At 51.3% G+C, this 17,790-nt stretch overlaps 1 protein-coding gene across 2 annotated transcripts in view; it reads left to right on the forward strand.

Moving 5' to 3' along the window:
* Positions 1-17,790, forward strand: part of slc11a2 (solute carrier family 11 member 2) — a 46,395-nt gene that overhangs the window by 21,202 nt on the left and 7,403 nt on the right. For both annotated transcript variants that reach the window (XM_079858049.1, XM_079858050.1), the window contains exons 8-14: positions 8,735-8,805; positions 8,889-8,956; positions 9,045-9,200; positions 9,690-9,848; positions 9,942-10,028; positions 11,262-11,381; positions 11,473-11,622. In XM_079858049.1, coding sequence (XP_079714175.1) covers positions 8,735-8,805; positions 8,889-8,956; positions 9,045-9,200; positions 9,690-9,848; positions 9,942-10,028; positions 11,262-11,381; positions 11,473-11,622 — 811 coding nt within the window. The remainder of the gene's footprint in view (positions 1-8,734; positions 8,806-8,888; positions 8,957-9,044; positions 9,201-9,689; positions 9,849-9,941; positions 10,029-11,261; positions 11,382-11,472; positions 11,623-17,790) is intronic.

A 17,790-nucleotide genomic window follows, 5' to 3' on the forward strand; every position in this document is an offset into this window, starting at 1 on the left:
GGAGATCAGCGTGTAGGAGATCAGCGTGTAGGAGATCAGCGTGTAGGAGATCAGCGTGTAGGAGATCAGCCTGTAGGAGATCAGCGTGTAGGAGATCAGCGTGTAGGAGGTCAGCCTGTAGGAGATCAGCCTGTAGGAGATCAGCGTGTAGGAGATCAGCGTGTAGGAGATCAGCGTGTAGGAGATCAGCGTGTAGGAGATCAGCCTGTAGGAGATCAGCCTGTAGGAGATCAGCGTGTAGGAGATCAGCGTGTAGGAGATCAGCGTGTAGGAGATCAGCGTGTAGGAGATCAGCCTGTAGGAGATCAGCGTGTAGGAGATCAGCGTGTAGGAGATCAGCCTGTAGGAGATCAGCCTGTAGGAGATCAGCCTGTAGGAGATCAGCGTGTAGGAGATCAGCGTGTAGGAGATCAGCGTGTAGGAGATCAGCCTGTAGGAGATCAGCGTGTAGGAGATCAGCGTGTAGGAGATCAGCCTGTAGGAGATCAGCCTGTAGGAGATCAGCCTGTAGGAGATCAGCCTGTAGGAGATCAGCGTGTAGGAGATCAGCCTGTAGGAGATCAGCCTGTAGGAGATCAGCCTGTAGGAGGTCAGCCTGTAGGAGATCAGCCTGTAGGAGATCAGCGTGTAGGAGATCAGCGTGTAGGAGATCAGCGTGTAGGAGATCAGCCTGTAGGAGATCAGCGTGTAGGAGATCAGCCTGTAGGAGATCAGCGTGTAGGAGATCAGCGTGTAGGAGATCAGCGTGTAGGAGATCAGCGTGTAGGAGATCAGCCTGTAGGAGATCAGCGTGTAGGAGATCAGCGTGTAGGAGATCAGCGTGTAGGAGATCAGCGTGTAGGAGATCAGCCTGTAGGAGATCAGCGTGTAGGAGATCAGCGTGTAGGAGATCAGCCTGTAGGAGATCAGCCTGTAGGAGATCAGCCTGTAGGAGATCAGCGTGTAGGAGATCAGCCTGTAGGAGATCAGCGTGTAGGAGATCAGCCTGTAGGAGATCAGCGTGTAGGAGATCAGCCTGTAGGAGATCAGCGTGTAGGAGATCAGCCTGTAGGAGATCAGCCTGTAGGAGATCAGCCTGTAGGAGATCAGCGTGTAGGAGATCAGCCTGTAGGAGATCAGCCTGTAGGAGATCAGCGTGTAGGAGATCAGCCTGTAGGAGATCAGCGTGTAGGAGATCAGCCTGTAGGAGATCAGCCTGTAGGAGATCAGCCTGTAGGAGATCAGCGTGTAGGAGATCAGCCTGTAGGAGATCAGCCTGTAGGAGATCAGCCTGTAGGAGATCAGCGTGTAGGAGATCAGCGTGTAGGAGATCAGCGTGTAGGAGATCAGCGTGTAGGAGATCAGCCTGTAGGAGATCAGCGTGTAGGAGATCAGCGTGTAGGAGATCAGCGTGTAGGAGATCAGCCTGTAGGAGATCAGCCTGTAGGAGATCAGCGTGTAGGAGATCAGCGTGTAGGAGATCAGCGTGTAGGAGATCAGCGTGTAGGAGATCAGCGTGTAGGAGATCAGCGTGTAGGAGATCAGCGTGTAGGAGATCAGCGTGTAGGAGATCAGCCTGTAGGAGATCAGCGTGTAGGAGGTCAGCCTGTAGGAGATCAGCGTGTAGGAGATCAGCCTGTAGGAGATCAGCCTGTAGGAGATCAGCGTGTAGGAGATCAGCCTGTAGGAGATCAGCGTGTAGGAGATCAGCGTGTAGGAGATCAGCGTGTAGGAGATCAGCGTGTAGGAGATCAGCCTGTAGGAGATCAGCCTGTAGGAGATCAGCGGGTAGGAGATCAGCCTGTAGGAGATCAGCCTGTAGGAGATCAGCGTGTAGGAGATCAGCGTGTAGGAGATCAGCCTGTAGGAGATCAGCCTGTAGGAGATCAGCGGGTAGGAGATCAGCCTGTAGGAGATCAGCCTGTAGGAGATCAGCGTGTAGGAGATCAGCGTGTAGGAGATCAGCGTGTAGGAGATCAGCGTGTAGGAGATCAGCCTGTAGGAGATCAGCCTGTAGGAGATCAGCGTGTAGGAGATCAGCCTGTACGAGATCAGCGTGTAGGAGATCAGCGTGTAGGAGATCAGCCTGTAGGAGATCAGCCTGTAGGAGATCAGCCTGTAGGAGATCAGCCTGTAGGAGATCAGCGTGTAGGAGATCAGCGTGTAGGAGATCAGCGTGTAGGAGATCAGCGTGTAGGAGATCAGCCTGTAGGAGATCAGCCTGTAGGAGATCAGCGGGTAGGAGATCAGCCTGTAGGAGATCAGCCTGTAGGAGATCAGCCTGTAGGAGATCAGCGTGTAGGAGATCAGCCTGTAGGAGATCAGCCTGTAGGAGATCAGCGGGTAGGAGATCAGCCTGTAGGAGATCAGCCTGTAGGAGATCAGCGTGTAGGAGATCAGCGTGTAGGAGATCAGCGTGTAGGAGATCAGCCTGTAGGAGATCAGCCTGTAGGAGATCAGCGTGTAGGAGATCAGCCTGTAGGAGATCAGCGTGTAGAAGATCAGCGTGTAGGAGATCAGCGTGTAGGAGGTCAGCGTGTAGGAGGTCAGCGTGTAGGAGGTCAGCGTGTAGGAGGTCAGCGTGTAGGAGATCAGCGTGTAGGAGATCAGCGTGTAGGAGATCAGCGTGTAGGAGATCAGCGTGTAGGAGATCAGCGTGTAGGAGATCAGCGTGTAGGAGATCAGCCTGTAGGAGATCAGCGTGTAGGAGATCAGCCTGTAGGAGATCAGCGTGTAGGAGATCAGCGTGTAGGAGATCAGCGTGTAGGAGATCAGCGTGTAGGAGATCAGCGTGTAGGAGATCAGCCTGTAGGAGATCAGCCTGTAGGAGATCAGCGTGTAGGAGATCAGCCTGTAGGAGATCAGCCTGTAGGAGATCAGCCTGTAGGAGATCAGCGTGTAGGAGATCAGCCTGTAGGAGATCAGCCTGTAGGAGATCAGCGTGTAGGAGATCAGCGTGTAGGAGATCAGCGTGTAGGAGATCAGCGTGTAGGAGATCAGCCTGTAGGAGATCAGCGTGTAGGAGATCAGCCTGTAGGAGATCAGCGTGTAGGAGATCAGCGTGTAGGAGATCAGCGTGTAGGAGATCAGCGTGTAGGAGATCAGCCTGTAGGAGATCAGCCTGTAGGAGATCAGCGTGTAGGAGGTCAGCCTGTAGGAGATCAGCCTGTAGGAGATCAGCCTGTAGGAGATCAGCCTGTAGGAGATCAGCGTGTAGGAGATCAGCGTGTAGGAGATCAGCGTGTAGGAGATCAGCGTGTAGGAGATCAGCCTGTAGGAGATCAGCGTGTAGGAGATCAGCCTGTAGGAGATCAGCGTGTAGGAGATCAGCCTGTAGGAGATCAGCCTGTAGGAGATCAGCCTGTAGGAGATCAGCCTGTAGGAGATCAGCCTGTAGGAGATCAGCGTGTAGGAGATCAGCCTGTAGGAGATCAGCGTGTAGGAGATCAGCGTGTAGGAGATCAGCGTGTAGGAGATCAGCGTGTAGGAGATCAGCGTGTAGGAGATCAGCCTGTAGGAGATCAGCCTGTAGGAGATCAGCCTGTAGGAGATCAGCCTGTAGGAGATCAGCGTGTAGGAGATCAGCGTGTAGGAGGTCAGCGTGTAGGAGGTCAGCGTGTAGGAGATCAGCGTGTAGGAGATCAGCGTGTAGGAGATCAGCCTGTAGGAGATCAGCCTGTAGGAGATCAGCGTGTAGGAGGTCAGCGTGTAGGAGGTCAGCGTGTAGGAGATCAGCGTGTAGGAGATCAGCGTGTAGGAGATCAGCCTGTAGGAGATCAGCCTGTAGGAGATCAGCCTGTAGGAGATCAGCGTGTAGGAGATCAGCGTGTAGGAGATCAGCGTGTAGGAGATCAGCGTGTAGGAGATCAGCCTGTAGGAGATCAGCCTGTAGGAGATCAGCGTGTAGGAGATCAGCGTGTAGGAGATCAGCGTGTAGGAGATCAGCCTGTAGGAGATCAGCCTGTAGGAGATCAGCGTGTAGGAGATCAGCGTGTAGGAGATCAGCGTGTAGGAGATCAGCGTGTAGGAGATCAGCGTGTAGGAGATCAGCCTGTAGGAGATCAGCGTGTAGGAGATCAGCGTGTAGGAGATCCGCGTGTAGGAGATCAGCCTGTAGGAGATCAGCCTGTAGGAGATCAGCGTGTAGGAGATCAGCGTGTAGGAGATCAGCGTGTAGGAGATCAGCCTGTAGGAGATCAGCCTGTAGGAGATCAGCGTGTAGGAGATCAGCGTGTAGGAGATCAGCCTGTAGGAGATCAGCGTGTAGGAGATCAGCGTGTAGGAGATCCGCGTGTAGGAGATCAGCCTGTAGGAGATCAGCCTGTAGGAGATCAGCCTGTAGGAGATCAGCGTGTAGGAGATCAGCGTGTAGGAGATCAGCGTGTAGGAGATCAGCGTGTAGGAGATCCGCGTGTAGGAGATCAGCGTGTAGGAGATCAGCCTGTAGGAGATCAGCCTGTAGGAGATCAGCGTGTAGGAGATCAGCGTGTAGGAGATCAGCCTGTAGGAGATCAGCGTGTAGGAGATCAGCCTGTAGGAGATCAGCCTGTAGGAGATCAGCGTGTAGGAGATCAGCGTGTAGGAGATCAGCCTGTAGGAGATCAGCGTGTAGGAGATCAGCCTGTAGGAGATCAGCCTGTAGGAGATCAGCGTGTAGGAGATCCGCGTGTAGGAGATCAGCCTGTAGGAGATCAGCGTGTAGGAGATCCGCGTGTAGGAGATCCGCGTGTAGGAGATCAGCCTGTAGGAGATCAGCCTGTAGGAGATCAGCCTGTAGGAGATCAGCCTGTAGGAGATCAGCGTGTAGGAGATCAGCCTGTAGGAGATCAGCCTGTAGGAGATCAGCCTGTAGGAGATCAGCCTGTAGGAGATCAGCGTGTAGGAGATCAGCGTGTAGGAGATCCGCGTGTAGGAGATCAGCGTGTAGGAGATCAGCCTGTAGGAGATCAGCCTGTAGGAGATCCGCGTGTAGGAGATCCGCGTGTAGGAGATCAGCCTGTAGGAGATCAGCCTGTAGGAGATCAGCGTGTAGGAGATCAGCCTGTAGGAGATCAGCCTGTAGGAGATCAGCCTGTAGGAGATCAGCGTGTAGGAGATCAGCGTGTAGGAGATCAGCGTGTAGGAGATCAGCCTGTAGGAGATCAGCCTGTAGGAGATCAGCGTGTAGGAGATCAGCGTGTAGGAGATCAGCGTGTAGGAGATCAGCCTGTAGGAGATCAGCGTGTAGGAGATCAGCGTGTAGGAGATCAGCCTGTAGGAGATCAGCCTGTAGGAGATCAGCGTGTAGGAGGTCAGCCTGTAGGAGATCAGCCTGTAGGAGATCAGCCTGTAGGAGATCAGCCTGTAGGAGATCAGCCTGTAGGAGATCAGCGTGTAGGAGATCAGCGTGTAGGAGATCAGCGTGTAGGAGATCAGCCTGTAGGAGATCAGCGTGTAGGAGATCAGCGTGTAGGAGATCAGCCTGTAGGAGATCAGCCTGTAGGAGATCAGCCTGTAGGAGATCAGCGTGTAGGAGATCAGCGTGTAGGAGATCAGCCTGTAGGAGATCAGCCTGTAGGAGATCAGCGTGTAGGAGATCAGCGTGTAGGAGATCAGCGTGTAGGAGATCAGCGTGTAGGAGATCAGCGTGTAGGAGATCAGCGTGTAGGAGATCAGCCTGTAGGAGATCAGCGTGTAGGAGATCAGCCTGTAGGAGATCAGCCTGTAGGAGATCAGCGTGTAGGAGATCAGCGTGTAGGAGATCAGCGTGTAGGAGATCAGCGTGTAGGAGATCAGCCTGTAGGAGATCAGCGTGTAGGAGATCAGCCTGTAGGAGATCAGCCTGTAGGAGATCAGCCTGTAGGAGATCAGCGTGTAGGAGATCAGCGTGTAGGAGATCAGCGTGTAGGAGATCAGCGTGTAGGAGATCAGCGTGTAGGAGATCAGCGTGTAGGAGATCAGCGTGTAGGAGATCAGCGTGTAGGAGATCAGCCTGTAGGAGATCAGCGTGTAGGAGATCAGCGTGTAGGAGATCAGCCTGTAGGAGATCAGCGTGTAGGAGATCAGCGTGTAGGAGATCAGCCTGTAGGAGATCAGCCTGTAGGAGATCAGCGTGTAGGAGATCAGCCTGTAGGAGATCAGCGTGTAGGAGATCAGCCTGTAGGAGATCAGCCTGTAGGAGATCAGCGTGTAGGAGATCAGCGTGTAGGAGATCAGCGTGTAGGAGATCAGCGTGTAGGAGATCAGCCTGTAGGAGATCAGCGTGTAGGAGATCAGCGTGTAGGAGATCAGCGTGTAGGAGATCAGCCTGTAGGAGATCAGCGTGTAGGAGATCAGCGTGTAGGAGATCAGCGTGTAGGAGATCAGCCTGTAGGAGATCAGCCTGTAGGAGATCAGCGTGTAGGAGATCAGCGTGTAGGAGATCAGCGTGTAGGAGATCAGCGTGTAGGAGATCAGCGTGTAGGAGATCAGCGTGTAGGAGATCAGCGTGTAGGAGATCAGCGTGTAGGAGATCAGCCTGTAGGAGATCAGCGTGTAGGAGATCAGCCTGTAGGAGATCAGCCTGTAGGAGATCAGCGTGTAGGAGATCAGCGTGTAGGAGATCAGCGTGTAGGAGATCAGCCTGTAGGAGATCAGCGTGTAGGAGATCAGCGTGTAGGAGATCAGCCTGTAGGAGATCAGCCTGTAGGAGATCAGCGTGTAGGAGATCAGCCTGTAGGAGATCAGCGTGTAGGAGATCAGCGTGTAGGAGATCAGCGTGTAGGAGATCTGTAGGAGATCAGCGTGTAGGAGATCAGCGTGTAGGAGATCAGCGTGTAGGAGATCAGCGTGTAGGAGATCAGCGTGTAGGAGATCAGCCTGTAGGAGATCAGCCTGTAGGAGATCAGCGTGTAGGAGATCAGCCTGTAGGAGATCAGCGTGTAGGAGATCAGCCTGTAGGAGATCAGCCTGTAGGAGATCAGCGTGTAGGAGATCAGCGTGTAGGAGATCAGCGTGTAGGAGATCAGCGTGTAGGAGATCAGCCTGTAGGAGATCAGCGTGTAGGAGATCAGCGTGTAGGAGATCAGCCTGTAGGAGATCAGCCTGTAGGAGATCAGCGTGTAGGAGATCAGCCTGTAGGAGATCAGCGTGTAGGAGATCAGCGTGTAGGAGATCAGCGTGTAGGAGATCAGCCTGTAGGAGATCAGCGTGTAGGAGATCAGCCTGTAGGAGATCAGCGTGTAGGAGATCAGCGTGTAGGAGATCAGCGTGTAGGAGATCAGCGTGTAGGAGATCAGCGTGTAGGAGATCAGCGTGTAGGAGGATCAGCGTGTAGGAGATCAGCGTGTAGGAGATCAGCGTGTAGGAGATCAGCGTGTAGGAGATCAGCGTGTAGGAGATCAGCGTGTAGGAGATCAGCGTGTAGGAGATCAGCGTGTAGGAGATCAGCCTGTAGGAGATCAGCGTGTAGGAGATCAGCCTGTAGGAGATCAGCGTGTAGGAGATCAGCCTGTAGGAGATCAGCGTGTAGGAGATCAGCCTGTAGGAGGTCAGCCTGTAGGAGATCAGCCTGTAGGAGATCAGCCTGTAGGAGATCAGCCTGTAGGAGATCAGCCTGTAGGAGATCAGCCTGTAGGAGATCAGCCTGTAGGAGATCAGCGTGTAGGAGGATCAGCGTGTAGGAGATCAGCGTGTAGGAGATCAGCGTGTAGGAGATCAGCGTGTAGGAGATCAGCGTGTAGGAGATCAGCCTGTAGGAGATCAGCGTGTAGGAGATCAGCGTGTAGGAGATCAGCCTGTAGGAGATCAGCGTGTAGGAGATCAGCCTGTAGGAGATCAGCCTGTAGGAGATCAGCGTGTAGGAGATCAGCCTGTAGGAGATCAGCCTGTAGGAGATCAGCGTGTAGGAGGATCAGCGTGTAGGAGATCAGCGTGTAGGAGATCAGCGTGTAGGAGATCAGCGTGTAGGAGATCAGCGTGTAGGAGATCAGCCTGTAGGAGATCAGCCTGTAGGAGATCAGCGTGTAGGAGATCAGCGTGTAGGAGATCAGCCTGTAGGAGATCAGCGTGTAGGAGATCAGCGTGTAGGAGATCAGCGTGTAATCGCCATCACCTGCTTTCAGATGGAGCGGCATTCACTACACAGAGCCATAGTTCAATGACAAGCTGAGACATATCGCATTAATTATCACAGGCGATACGTCCGCAATATTAATGCGATATGGCTCAGCTTGTCAGTGAACTACGGCTCTGTGTAGTGAATGCCGCTCCATCTGAAAGCAGGTGATGGCGATTTACTACTAATCAAGGAACCGGCTTTACTGACGAGATGCGCCTAACAATGTCATGCGATATATAAGCCCAGCCCTAACTGCGGTAAACAATTACTCAAACATTTGTGGCATCAGTTCAGTGGGACGAAACATTCATTTAAAGCTCATGTTAATCTTCCACATGCAGAGATGAGATCTATTACTGTTTCTAAGTGGAAGCACAGTGTTTTCTAGATATAATGGCATATCAGATATATATAGCTGATATTATTGTTCAGCAACGCTCTCTTAATTTCATGTCTATCACTATCATAAAGAGAGAAACAATTGGGTTGCGCCATCAATGTGGACATTTTGATATATTTTTCAACAAACCCAGTTTTTCCTCTGAAAACAATTGAAGTTGTAAATCTGATAAATAAAGAGCTCTTAACTGAATTACATTTTTGTTAGAGGGTTTTAATGTTTGCTGTTTGAGTTGATTAGAGTTGATCTTGAGGAAGCTTGTGTTTGTTCTTCTGCAGGATTCCTCTGTGGGCTGGAGTGCTGATCACCATCATCGACACGTTTGTGTTCCTGTTTCTGGACAAGTACGGTAGGTCAGCACTGAAGAGAGTTAGAGTGAAGAGAGCGACTCGTATCTCGATCTGATGAGCGTATCTGGTTTGTTTTGGTCAGGTCTGAGGAAGCTGGAGGCTTTCTTTGGGTTCCTCATCACCATCATGGCTATCAGCTTCGGCTACGAGGTTCAGTAAAGCTCGTTCTCTGTAGACTGGCTCTGTGAGGTAGACACGTCTCTGCAGTGTTTGAGCATGTGTGTGTGTGTGTTTGCAGTATGTGCGTGTGGCTCCAAACCAGGCGGAGGTTCTGAAGGGCATGTTTGTGCCGTATTGCAGCGGCTGTGGACCCGTGCAGCTCGAGCAAGCCGTCGGGATCGTTGGAGCTGTAATAATGCCTCACAACATCTATCTGCATTCTGCTCTCGTTAAGGTCAGTGAACTGCTCCAGACCTGATCAGGGTTAGGGTTAGAGTTAGAGTTAGAGTTAGACCCAACCACAAACCTAACAGCACCAGATCTGATCAGCTCACATATATTGGTTTGAAGGCATAGTTTATAAAACATTGTGCTGTTAGCAGACAGACAGACAAGAGTCAGTGCAGAGTTAGCAGATGTCCTGTGGCCTGACAAGCTAAACTCCATCTCAGAGTTTTCAAACAGCATTTTCTGTATTTCTGCATAAATTTGGCATTAAAGGCACCAATATACTTCAAGCAAAAGTGAAGAACTGCTGTGACATAATTTCTAACAAAATCAGGCCAAAATGAAGTTAATTTGGAGTTCGTTTCGAGAGTTTGAAACAGCTTGCCATAGCGAAATTTCCGGAAAAGTAAGCAGAAAAGTGTGGTTTTACACCTGCGCTGAATCCATCTGATGTTTAATCTGACATATTTGGCTGATTGGTGTATCTTTGCTTCAGTCTCGAGACATCAATCGAGGCAACAAGAAGGAGGTGAAGGAGGCCAACAAGTACTACTTCATCGAGTCCACCATCGCGCTCTTCGTCTCCTTCCTCATCAATGTTTTTGTGGTGGCCGTCTTTGCTGAGGCCTTTTATGGCAAGACAAACATGGAAGTGGTGAGGACTTATATCTGCCTCCCGTTAAAGACTCTTATATCGGTATGTTTGAGTACGGTTCATCTGAGCTCTTGGTTGACATGTTCCCTTCAGGGCCAGCAGTGTAATGCGTCTGGAAGTCCTCACAGCGATCTCTTCCCAGCCAACAACGAGACACTGGAAGTCGACATCTACAAAGGGGTATGACAGGAACAATCGTTGGAATAATTTCACAATGGATATAGTAGTGTCAAAAAGTTATATCTGGAGGAAAGATTTGTTTTTAATTACCCTACAAGTTTGATTAAACCATCAAAATATGAGGAAAATATTTCATATTTATTAAACATGTTCAGTATGAGCGAAGAACAAAACCCTAATCTTGGTTAAGGTATTTATCTGACAAAAATTTTAGTAAAAAAGGCAAACTACAGCCAGAAGTTTTATTTGACTATTTTACGAGAAAAAAAGCACACATTGACAACAACATATTCAGTTCATTAATATTTGGTTGGTTCTCTCTTGTTTTTGCATGAGCCAAAAATGATGCACAATTTGTCATGTTTCATTACATTATCACAAATAAAACAAGCACAACTACACAATCTGATAACCTTGCCCTTCTCGTGTGCTGCATCAGACGGTGAACAGACCCTGAGGATCAGCATATTCATAACTTGATATGAGCTGAGTATGAGTTTGGTGATGGTGCCACCTGTGGGTCAAAAGTTCATGTTCAATAACTCGAGCTTAATAGAAAACAATTAAACTAATAGATATCACCATACTTTCCACATTTGATTGATTTACATTAATAATTACAGACATTATGGCATAAGTTTTATGAAATATGCACTAATTTGCATACATTCCCAGAACAGAAATCTGATCATTGGATAAAGCAGGTTCATAATTCTTGTTTGATTTTGTTGATTATAGTTAAAGGTTTTTACAGAGGACACTTTTGATAGCAATCAGAAAATAACTGAAGACTGAAAACAAACAGATGTTCACTTTTTTTTTTCACCAAATACATTTACTCACACTGTTTAGGAGTAAAATGCTGCATAAATCAGGTGAATGATATCTGAACAAACCTTCAGAATATAGATATGAATAAAAGTTTTGTTGTGTGTAAAGCTGCTGAAGTGGAGATTTCTTACTCAAACAAGTCTGTAGGAGCCTTTAAAAATTGTTTATTTTATTGCACTTCATTTATTGCACTTCGTCTGTAGATTTCACTTAAATGAAAAAGTGAAAAATGAAAAATTAATCAGTGCATGAAAAAAATAGTTTTTGCCTGTAGTGTGTTCCACTTTAATTAAAATAATTTTATATTCAGTCCAATATTTTATATTCAGTCCAATACTGACGTGGTTCATGTGAGTTTTGTGTGCTTATGAATGTCCTTATTTTGTCTTCCTGTGATTGAAGGGTGTGGTTTTGGGCTGTTTTTTTGGCCCCGCTGCGCTCTATATTTGGGCGATTGGGATCCTTGCGGCTGGACAGAGTTCAACTATGACGGGAACCTACTCTGGTCAGTTTGTGATGGAGGTATGTTCATCTATAGATGTACTCTTTATTTGTTCATCTAATGACGTTGCATTTGGGAATGTGCATCTGTACGAGCTGTTTTTTCTCGCAGGGTTTCCTGAACCTGCGCTGGTCTCGCTTTGCTCGGGTATTGCTGACACGTTCCATCGCCATATTCCCCACTCTCCTGGTGGCCGTCTTTCAGGATGTGCGGCATCTCACAGGCATGAACGATTTCCTCAACGTGTTGCAGAGCATGCAGGTACACGTGTGACGCTGTAGACACTCCTGACGTTGTAGACACTCCTGACGCTGTAGACACTCCTGATGCTGTAGACACTCCTGATTCTGTAGACACTCCTGACGCCGTAGACACTCCTGACTCTGTAGACACTCCTGACTCTGTAGACACTCCTGACGCTGTAGACACTCCTGATTCTGTAGACACTCCTGATTCTGTAGACACTCCTGATTCTGTAGACACTCCTGACGCCGTAGACACTCCTGACGCTGTAGACACTCCTGACGCTGTAGACACTCCTGACGCTGTAGACACTCCTGATTCTGTAGACACTCCTGATTCTGTAGACACTCCTGACGCTGTAGACACTCCTGACGTTGTAGACACTCCTGATGCTGTAGACACTCCTGACGCCGTAGACACTCCTGATGCTGTAGACACTCCTGATGCTGTAGACACTCCTGATTCTGTAGACACTCCTGATTCTGTAGACACTCCTGACGCTGTAGACACTCCTGACGCTGTAGACACTCCTGACTCTGTAGACACTCCTGACTCTGTAGACACTCCTGACGCTGTAGACACTCCTGATTCTGTAGACACTCCTGATTCTGTAGACACTCCTGACGCCGTAGACACTCCTGACGCTGTAGACACTCCTGATTCTGTAGACACTCCTGACGCCGTAGACACTCCTGACGCTGTAGACACTCCTGACTCTGTAGACACTCCTGACTCTGTAGACACTCCTGATTCTGTAGACACTCCTGACGTTGTAGACACTCCTGGCGCTGTAGACACTCCTGACTCTGTAGACACTCCTGATGCCGTAGACACTCCTGACGCCGTAGACACTCCTGACGCCGTAGACACTCCTGACTCTGTAGACACTCCTGACTCTGTAGACACTCCTGACTCTGTAGACACTCCTGACGCTGTAGACACTCCTGATTCTGTAGACACTCCTGATTCTGTAGACACTCCTGACGCCGTAGACACTCCTGACGCTGTAGACACTCCTGATGCTGTAGACACTCCTGATTCTGTAGACACTCCTGACTCTGTAGACACTCCTGACGCCGTAGACACTCCTGACGCCGTAGACACTCCTGACTCTGTAGACACTCCTGACGCTGTAGACACTCCTGATTCTGTAGACACTCCTGATTCTGTAGACACTCCTGACTCTGTAGACACTCCTGACGCTGTAGACACTCCTGATTCTGTAGACACTCCTGACGCCGTAGACACTCCTGACGCTGTAGACACTCCTGACTCTGTAGACACTCCTGACTCTGTAGACACTCCTGATTCTGTAGACACTCCTGACGTTGTAGACACTCCTGGCGCTGTAGACACTCCTGACTCTGTAGACACTCCTGACTCTGTAGACACTCCTGACGCCGTAGACACTCCTGACGCCGTAGACACTCCTGACGCCGTAGACACTCCTGACTCTGTAGACACTCCTGACTCTGTAGACACTCCTGGCGCTGTAGACACTCCTGACTCTGTAGACACTCCTGACGCCGTAGACACTCCTGACGTTGTAGACACTCCTGGCGCTGTAGACACTCCTGATTCTGTAGACACTCCTGATTCTGTAGACACTCCTGACGCCGTAGACACTCCTGACGTTGTAGACACTCCTGATGTTGTAGACACTCCTGACTCTGTAGACACTCCTGACGTTGTAGACACTCCTGGCGTTGTAGACACTCCTGGCGCTGTAGACACTCCTGACTCTGTAGACACTCCTGACGCCGTAGACACTCCTGACGTTGTAGACACTCCTGGCGCTGTAGACACTCCTGGCGCTGTAGACACTCCTGATGCCGTAGACACTCCTGACGCCGTAGACACTCCTGACGCTGTAGACACTCCTGGCTCTGTAGACACTCCTGGCGCTGTAGACACTCCTGATGCTGTAGACACTCCTGATTCTGGAGTGTCCTGGAGTATTCACTCCTGACGTTGTAGACACTCCTGGCGCTGTAGACACTCCTGATTCTGTAGACACTCCTGATGCCGTAGACACTCCTGACGTTGTAGACACTCCTGGCGCTGTAGACACTCCTGGCGCTGTAGACACTCCTGGCTCTGTAGACACTCCTGGCGCTGTAGACACTCCTGACTCTGTAGACACTCCTGACGCCGTAGACACTCCTGACGTTGTAGACACTCCTGGCGCTGTAGACACTCCTGGCGCTGTAGACACTCCTGACGCTGTAGACACTCCTGACGCTGTAGACACTCCTGACGCTGTAGACACTCCTGGCTCTGTAGACATTCCTGGCGCTGTAGACACTCCTGACGCCGTAGACACTCCTGACGCCGTAGACACTCCTGGCGCCGTAGACACTCCTGATGCCGTAGACACTCCTGACGCCGTAGACACTCCTGATTCTGTAGACACTCCTGATTCTGTAGACACTCCTGACTCTGTAGACACTCCTGACGCCGTAGACACTCCTGACGCCGTAGACACTCCTGGCGCCGTAGACACTCCTGACGCCGTAGACACTCCTGACGCCGTAGACACTCCTGACGCCGTAGACACTCCTGACGCCGTAGACACTCCTGACGCCGTAGACACTCCTGACGCCGTAGACACTCCTGACGTTGTAGACACTCCTGGCGCTGTAGACACTCCTGGCGCTGTAGACACTCCTGATGCTGTAGACACTCCTGACGCCGTAGACACTCCTGACGCCGTAGACACTCCTGATGCTGTAGACACTCCTGATGCCGTGGACACTCCTGGCGCTGTAGAGACACTCCTGATGCTGTAGACACTCCTGACGCCGTAGACACTCCTGACGCCGTAGACACTCCTGACGCCGTAGACACTCCTGATTCTGTAGACACTCCTGACGCTGTAGACACTCCTGATGCCGTAGACACTCCTGATGCCGTGGACACTCCTGATGCCGTGGACACTCCTGGCGCCGTAGACACTCCTGACGCCGTAGACACTCCTGACGCTGTAGACACTCCTGATGCCGTAGACACTCCTGATGCTGTAGACACTCCTGATGCCGTGGACACTCCTGGCGCTGTAGAGACACTCCTGACGCCGTAGACACTCCTGACGCCGTAGACACTCCTGACGCCGTAGACACTCCTGACGCCGTAGACACTCCTGACGCCGTAGACACTCCTGACGCCGTAGACACTCCTGACGCCGTAGACACTCCTGACGCCGTAGACACTCCTGATGCCGTAGACACTCCTGACGCTGTAGAGACACTCCTGATGCTGTAGACACTCCTGACGCCGTAGACACTCCTGACGCCGTAGACACTCCTGATTCTGTAGACACTCCTGATTCTGTAGACACTCCTGATGCCGTAGACACTCCTGACGCCGTAGACACTCCTGACGCCGTAGACACTCCTGACGCCGTTGACACTCCTGACGCCGTAGACACTCCTGACGCCGTAGACACTCCTGACGCCGTAGACACTCCTGACGCCGTAGACACTCCTGACGCCGTAGACACTCCTGACGCCGTAGACACTCCTGACGCCGTAGACACTCCTGACGCCGTAGACACTCCTGAAGCCGTAGACACTCCTGAAGCCGTAGACACTCCTGAAGCCGTAGACACTCCTGACGCCGTAGACACTCCTGACGCCGTAGACACTCCTGATTCTGTAGACACTCCTGATTCTGTAGACACTCCTGACGCCGTAGACACTCCTGACGCCGTAGACACTCCTGAAGCCGTAGACACTCCTGACGCCGTAGACACTCCTGACGCCGTAGACACTCCTGACGCCGTAGACACTCCTGATTCTGTAGACACTCCTGATTCTGTAGACACTCCTGAAGCCGTAGACACTCCTGACGCCGTAGACACTCCTGACGCCGTAGACACTCCTGACGCCGTAGACACTCCTGACGCCGTAGACACTCCTGACGCCGTAGACACTCCTGACGCCGTAGACACTCCTGACGCCGTAGACACTCCTGACGCCGTAGACACTCCTGACGCTGTAGACACTCCTGACTCTGTAGACACTCCTGATGCTGTAGACACTCCTGACTCTGTAGACACTCCTGACGCCGTAGACACTCCTGACGCCGTAGACACTCCTGGCGCTGTAGACACTCCTGATGCTGTAGACACTCCTGACGCCGTAGACACTCCTGACTCTGTAGACACTCCTGACGTTGTAGACACTCCTGGCGCTGTAGACACTCCTGATGATGTGGACACTCCTGATGCCGTGGACACTCCTGATTCTGTAGACACTCCTGACGCTGTAGACACTCCTGATTCTATAGACACTCCTGACGCCGTAGACACTCCTGACGCCGTAGACACTCCTGATTCTGTAGACACTCCTGACGCCGTAGACACTCCTGACTCTGTAGACACTCCTGACTCTGTAGACACTCCTGACGCTGTAGACACTCCTGACGCTGTAGACACTCCTGACTCTGTAGACACTCCTGACTCTGTAGACACTCCTGACGCCGTAGACACTCCTGACGCTGTAGACACTCCTGACTCTGTAGACACTCCTGACGCTGTAGACACTCCTGACTCTGTAGACACTCCTGACGCTGTAGACACTCCTGATGCTGTAGACACTCCTGACGCCGTAGACACTCCTGACGCTGTAGACACTCCTGACGCTGTAGACACTCCTGACTCTGTAGACACTCCTGACTCTGTAGACACTCCTGACGCTGTAGACACTCCTGACGCTGTAGACACTCCTGACTCTGTAGACACTCCTGACTCTGTAGACACTCCTGACGCCGTAGACACTCCTGACGCTGTAGACACTCCTGACTCTGTAGACACTCCTGACGCTGTAGACACTCCTGACTCTGTAGACACTCCTGACGCTGTAGACACTCCTGATGCTGTAGACACTCCTGACTCTGTAGACACTCCTGACGCCGTAGACACTCCTGACGCCGTAGACACTCCTGGCGCCGTAGACACTCCTGGCGCTGTAGACACTCCTGGCGCTGTAGACACTCCTGACGCTGTAGACACTCCTGACGCTGTAGACACTCCTGATGCTGTAGACACTCCTGACGCTGTAGACACTCCTGACGCCGTAGACACTCCTGACGCCGTAGACACTCCTGACGCTGTAGACACTCCTGGCGCTGTAGACACTCCTGATGCTGTAGACACTCCTGATGCCGTGGACACTCCTGGCGCTGTAGACACTCCTGGCGCTGTAGACACTCCTGACGCTGTAGAGACACTCCTGATGCTGTAGACACTCCTGATGCCGTAGACACTCCTGACGCCGTAGACACTCCTGACGCCGTAGACACTCCTGACGCCGTAGACACTCCTGACGCCGTAGACACTCCTGACGCCGTAGACACTCCTGATTCTGTAGACACTCCTGATGCCGTAGACACTCCTGACGCCGTAGACACTCCTGACGCCGTAGACACTCCTGACGCCGTAGACACTCCTGATGCCGTAGACACTCCTGAAGCCGTAGACACTCCTGACGCCGTAGACAATCCTGATTCTGTAGACACTCCTGATTCTGTAGACACTCCTGATTCTGTAGACACTCCTGACGCCGTAGACACTCCTGACGCCGTAGACACTCCTGATGCCGTAGACACTCCTGATGCCGTAGACACTCCTGATGCCGTAGACACTCCTGAAGCCGTAGACACTCCTGACGCTGTAGACACTCCTGACGCTGTAGACACTCCTGATTCTGTAGACACTCCTGACGCCGTAGAAACTCCTGACGCCGTAGACACTCCTGACGCCGTAGACACTCCTGACGCTGTAGACACTCCTGACGCTGTAGACACTCCTGATTCTGTAGACACTCCTGACGCCGTAGACACTCCTGACGCCGTAGACACTCCTGATTCTGTAGACACTCCTGATTCTGTAGACACTCCTGATTCTGTAGACACTCCTGATTCTGTAGACACTCCTGATTCTGTAGACACTCCTGACGCTGTAGACACTCCTGATTCTATAGACACTCCTGATTCTGTAGACACTCCTGACGCCGTAGACACTCCTGATTCTGTAGACACTCCTGATTCTGTAGACACTCCTGATTCTGTAGACACTCCTGACGCTGTAGACACTCCTGACTCTGTAGACACTCCTGACTCTGTAGACACTCCTGATTCTATAGACACTCCTGATTCTGTAGACACTCCTGACGCTGTAGACACTCC

Source organism: Squalius cephalus (genome assembly GCF_949319135.1).
Source record: "Squalius cephalus genome assembly, chromosome: 22".
Taxonomy (NCBI): Eukaryota; Metazoa; Chordata; class Actinopteri; order Cypriniformes; family Leuciscidae; genus Squalius; species Squalius cephalus.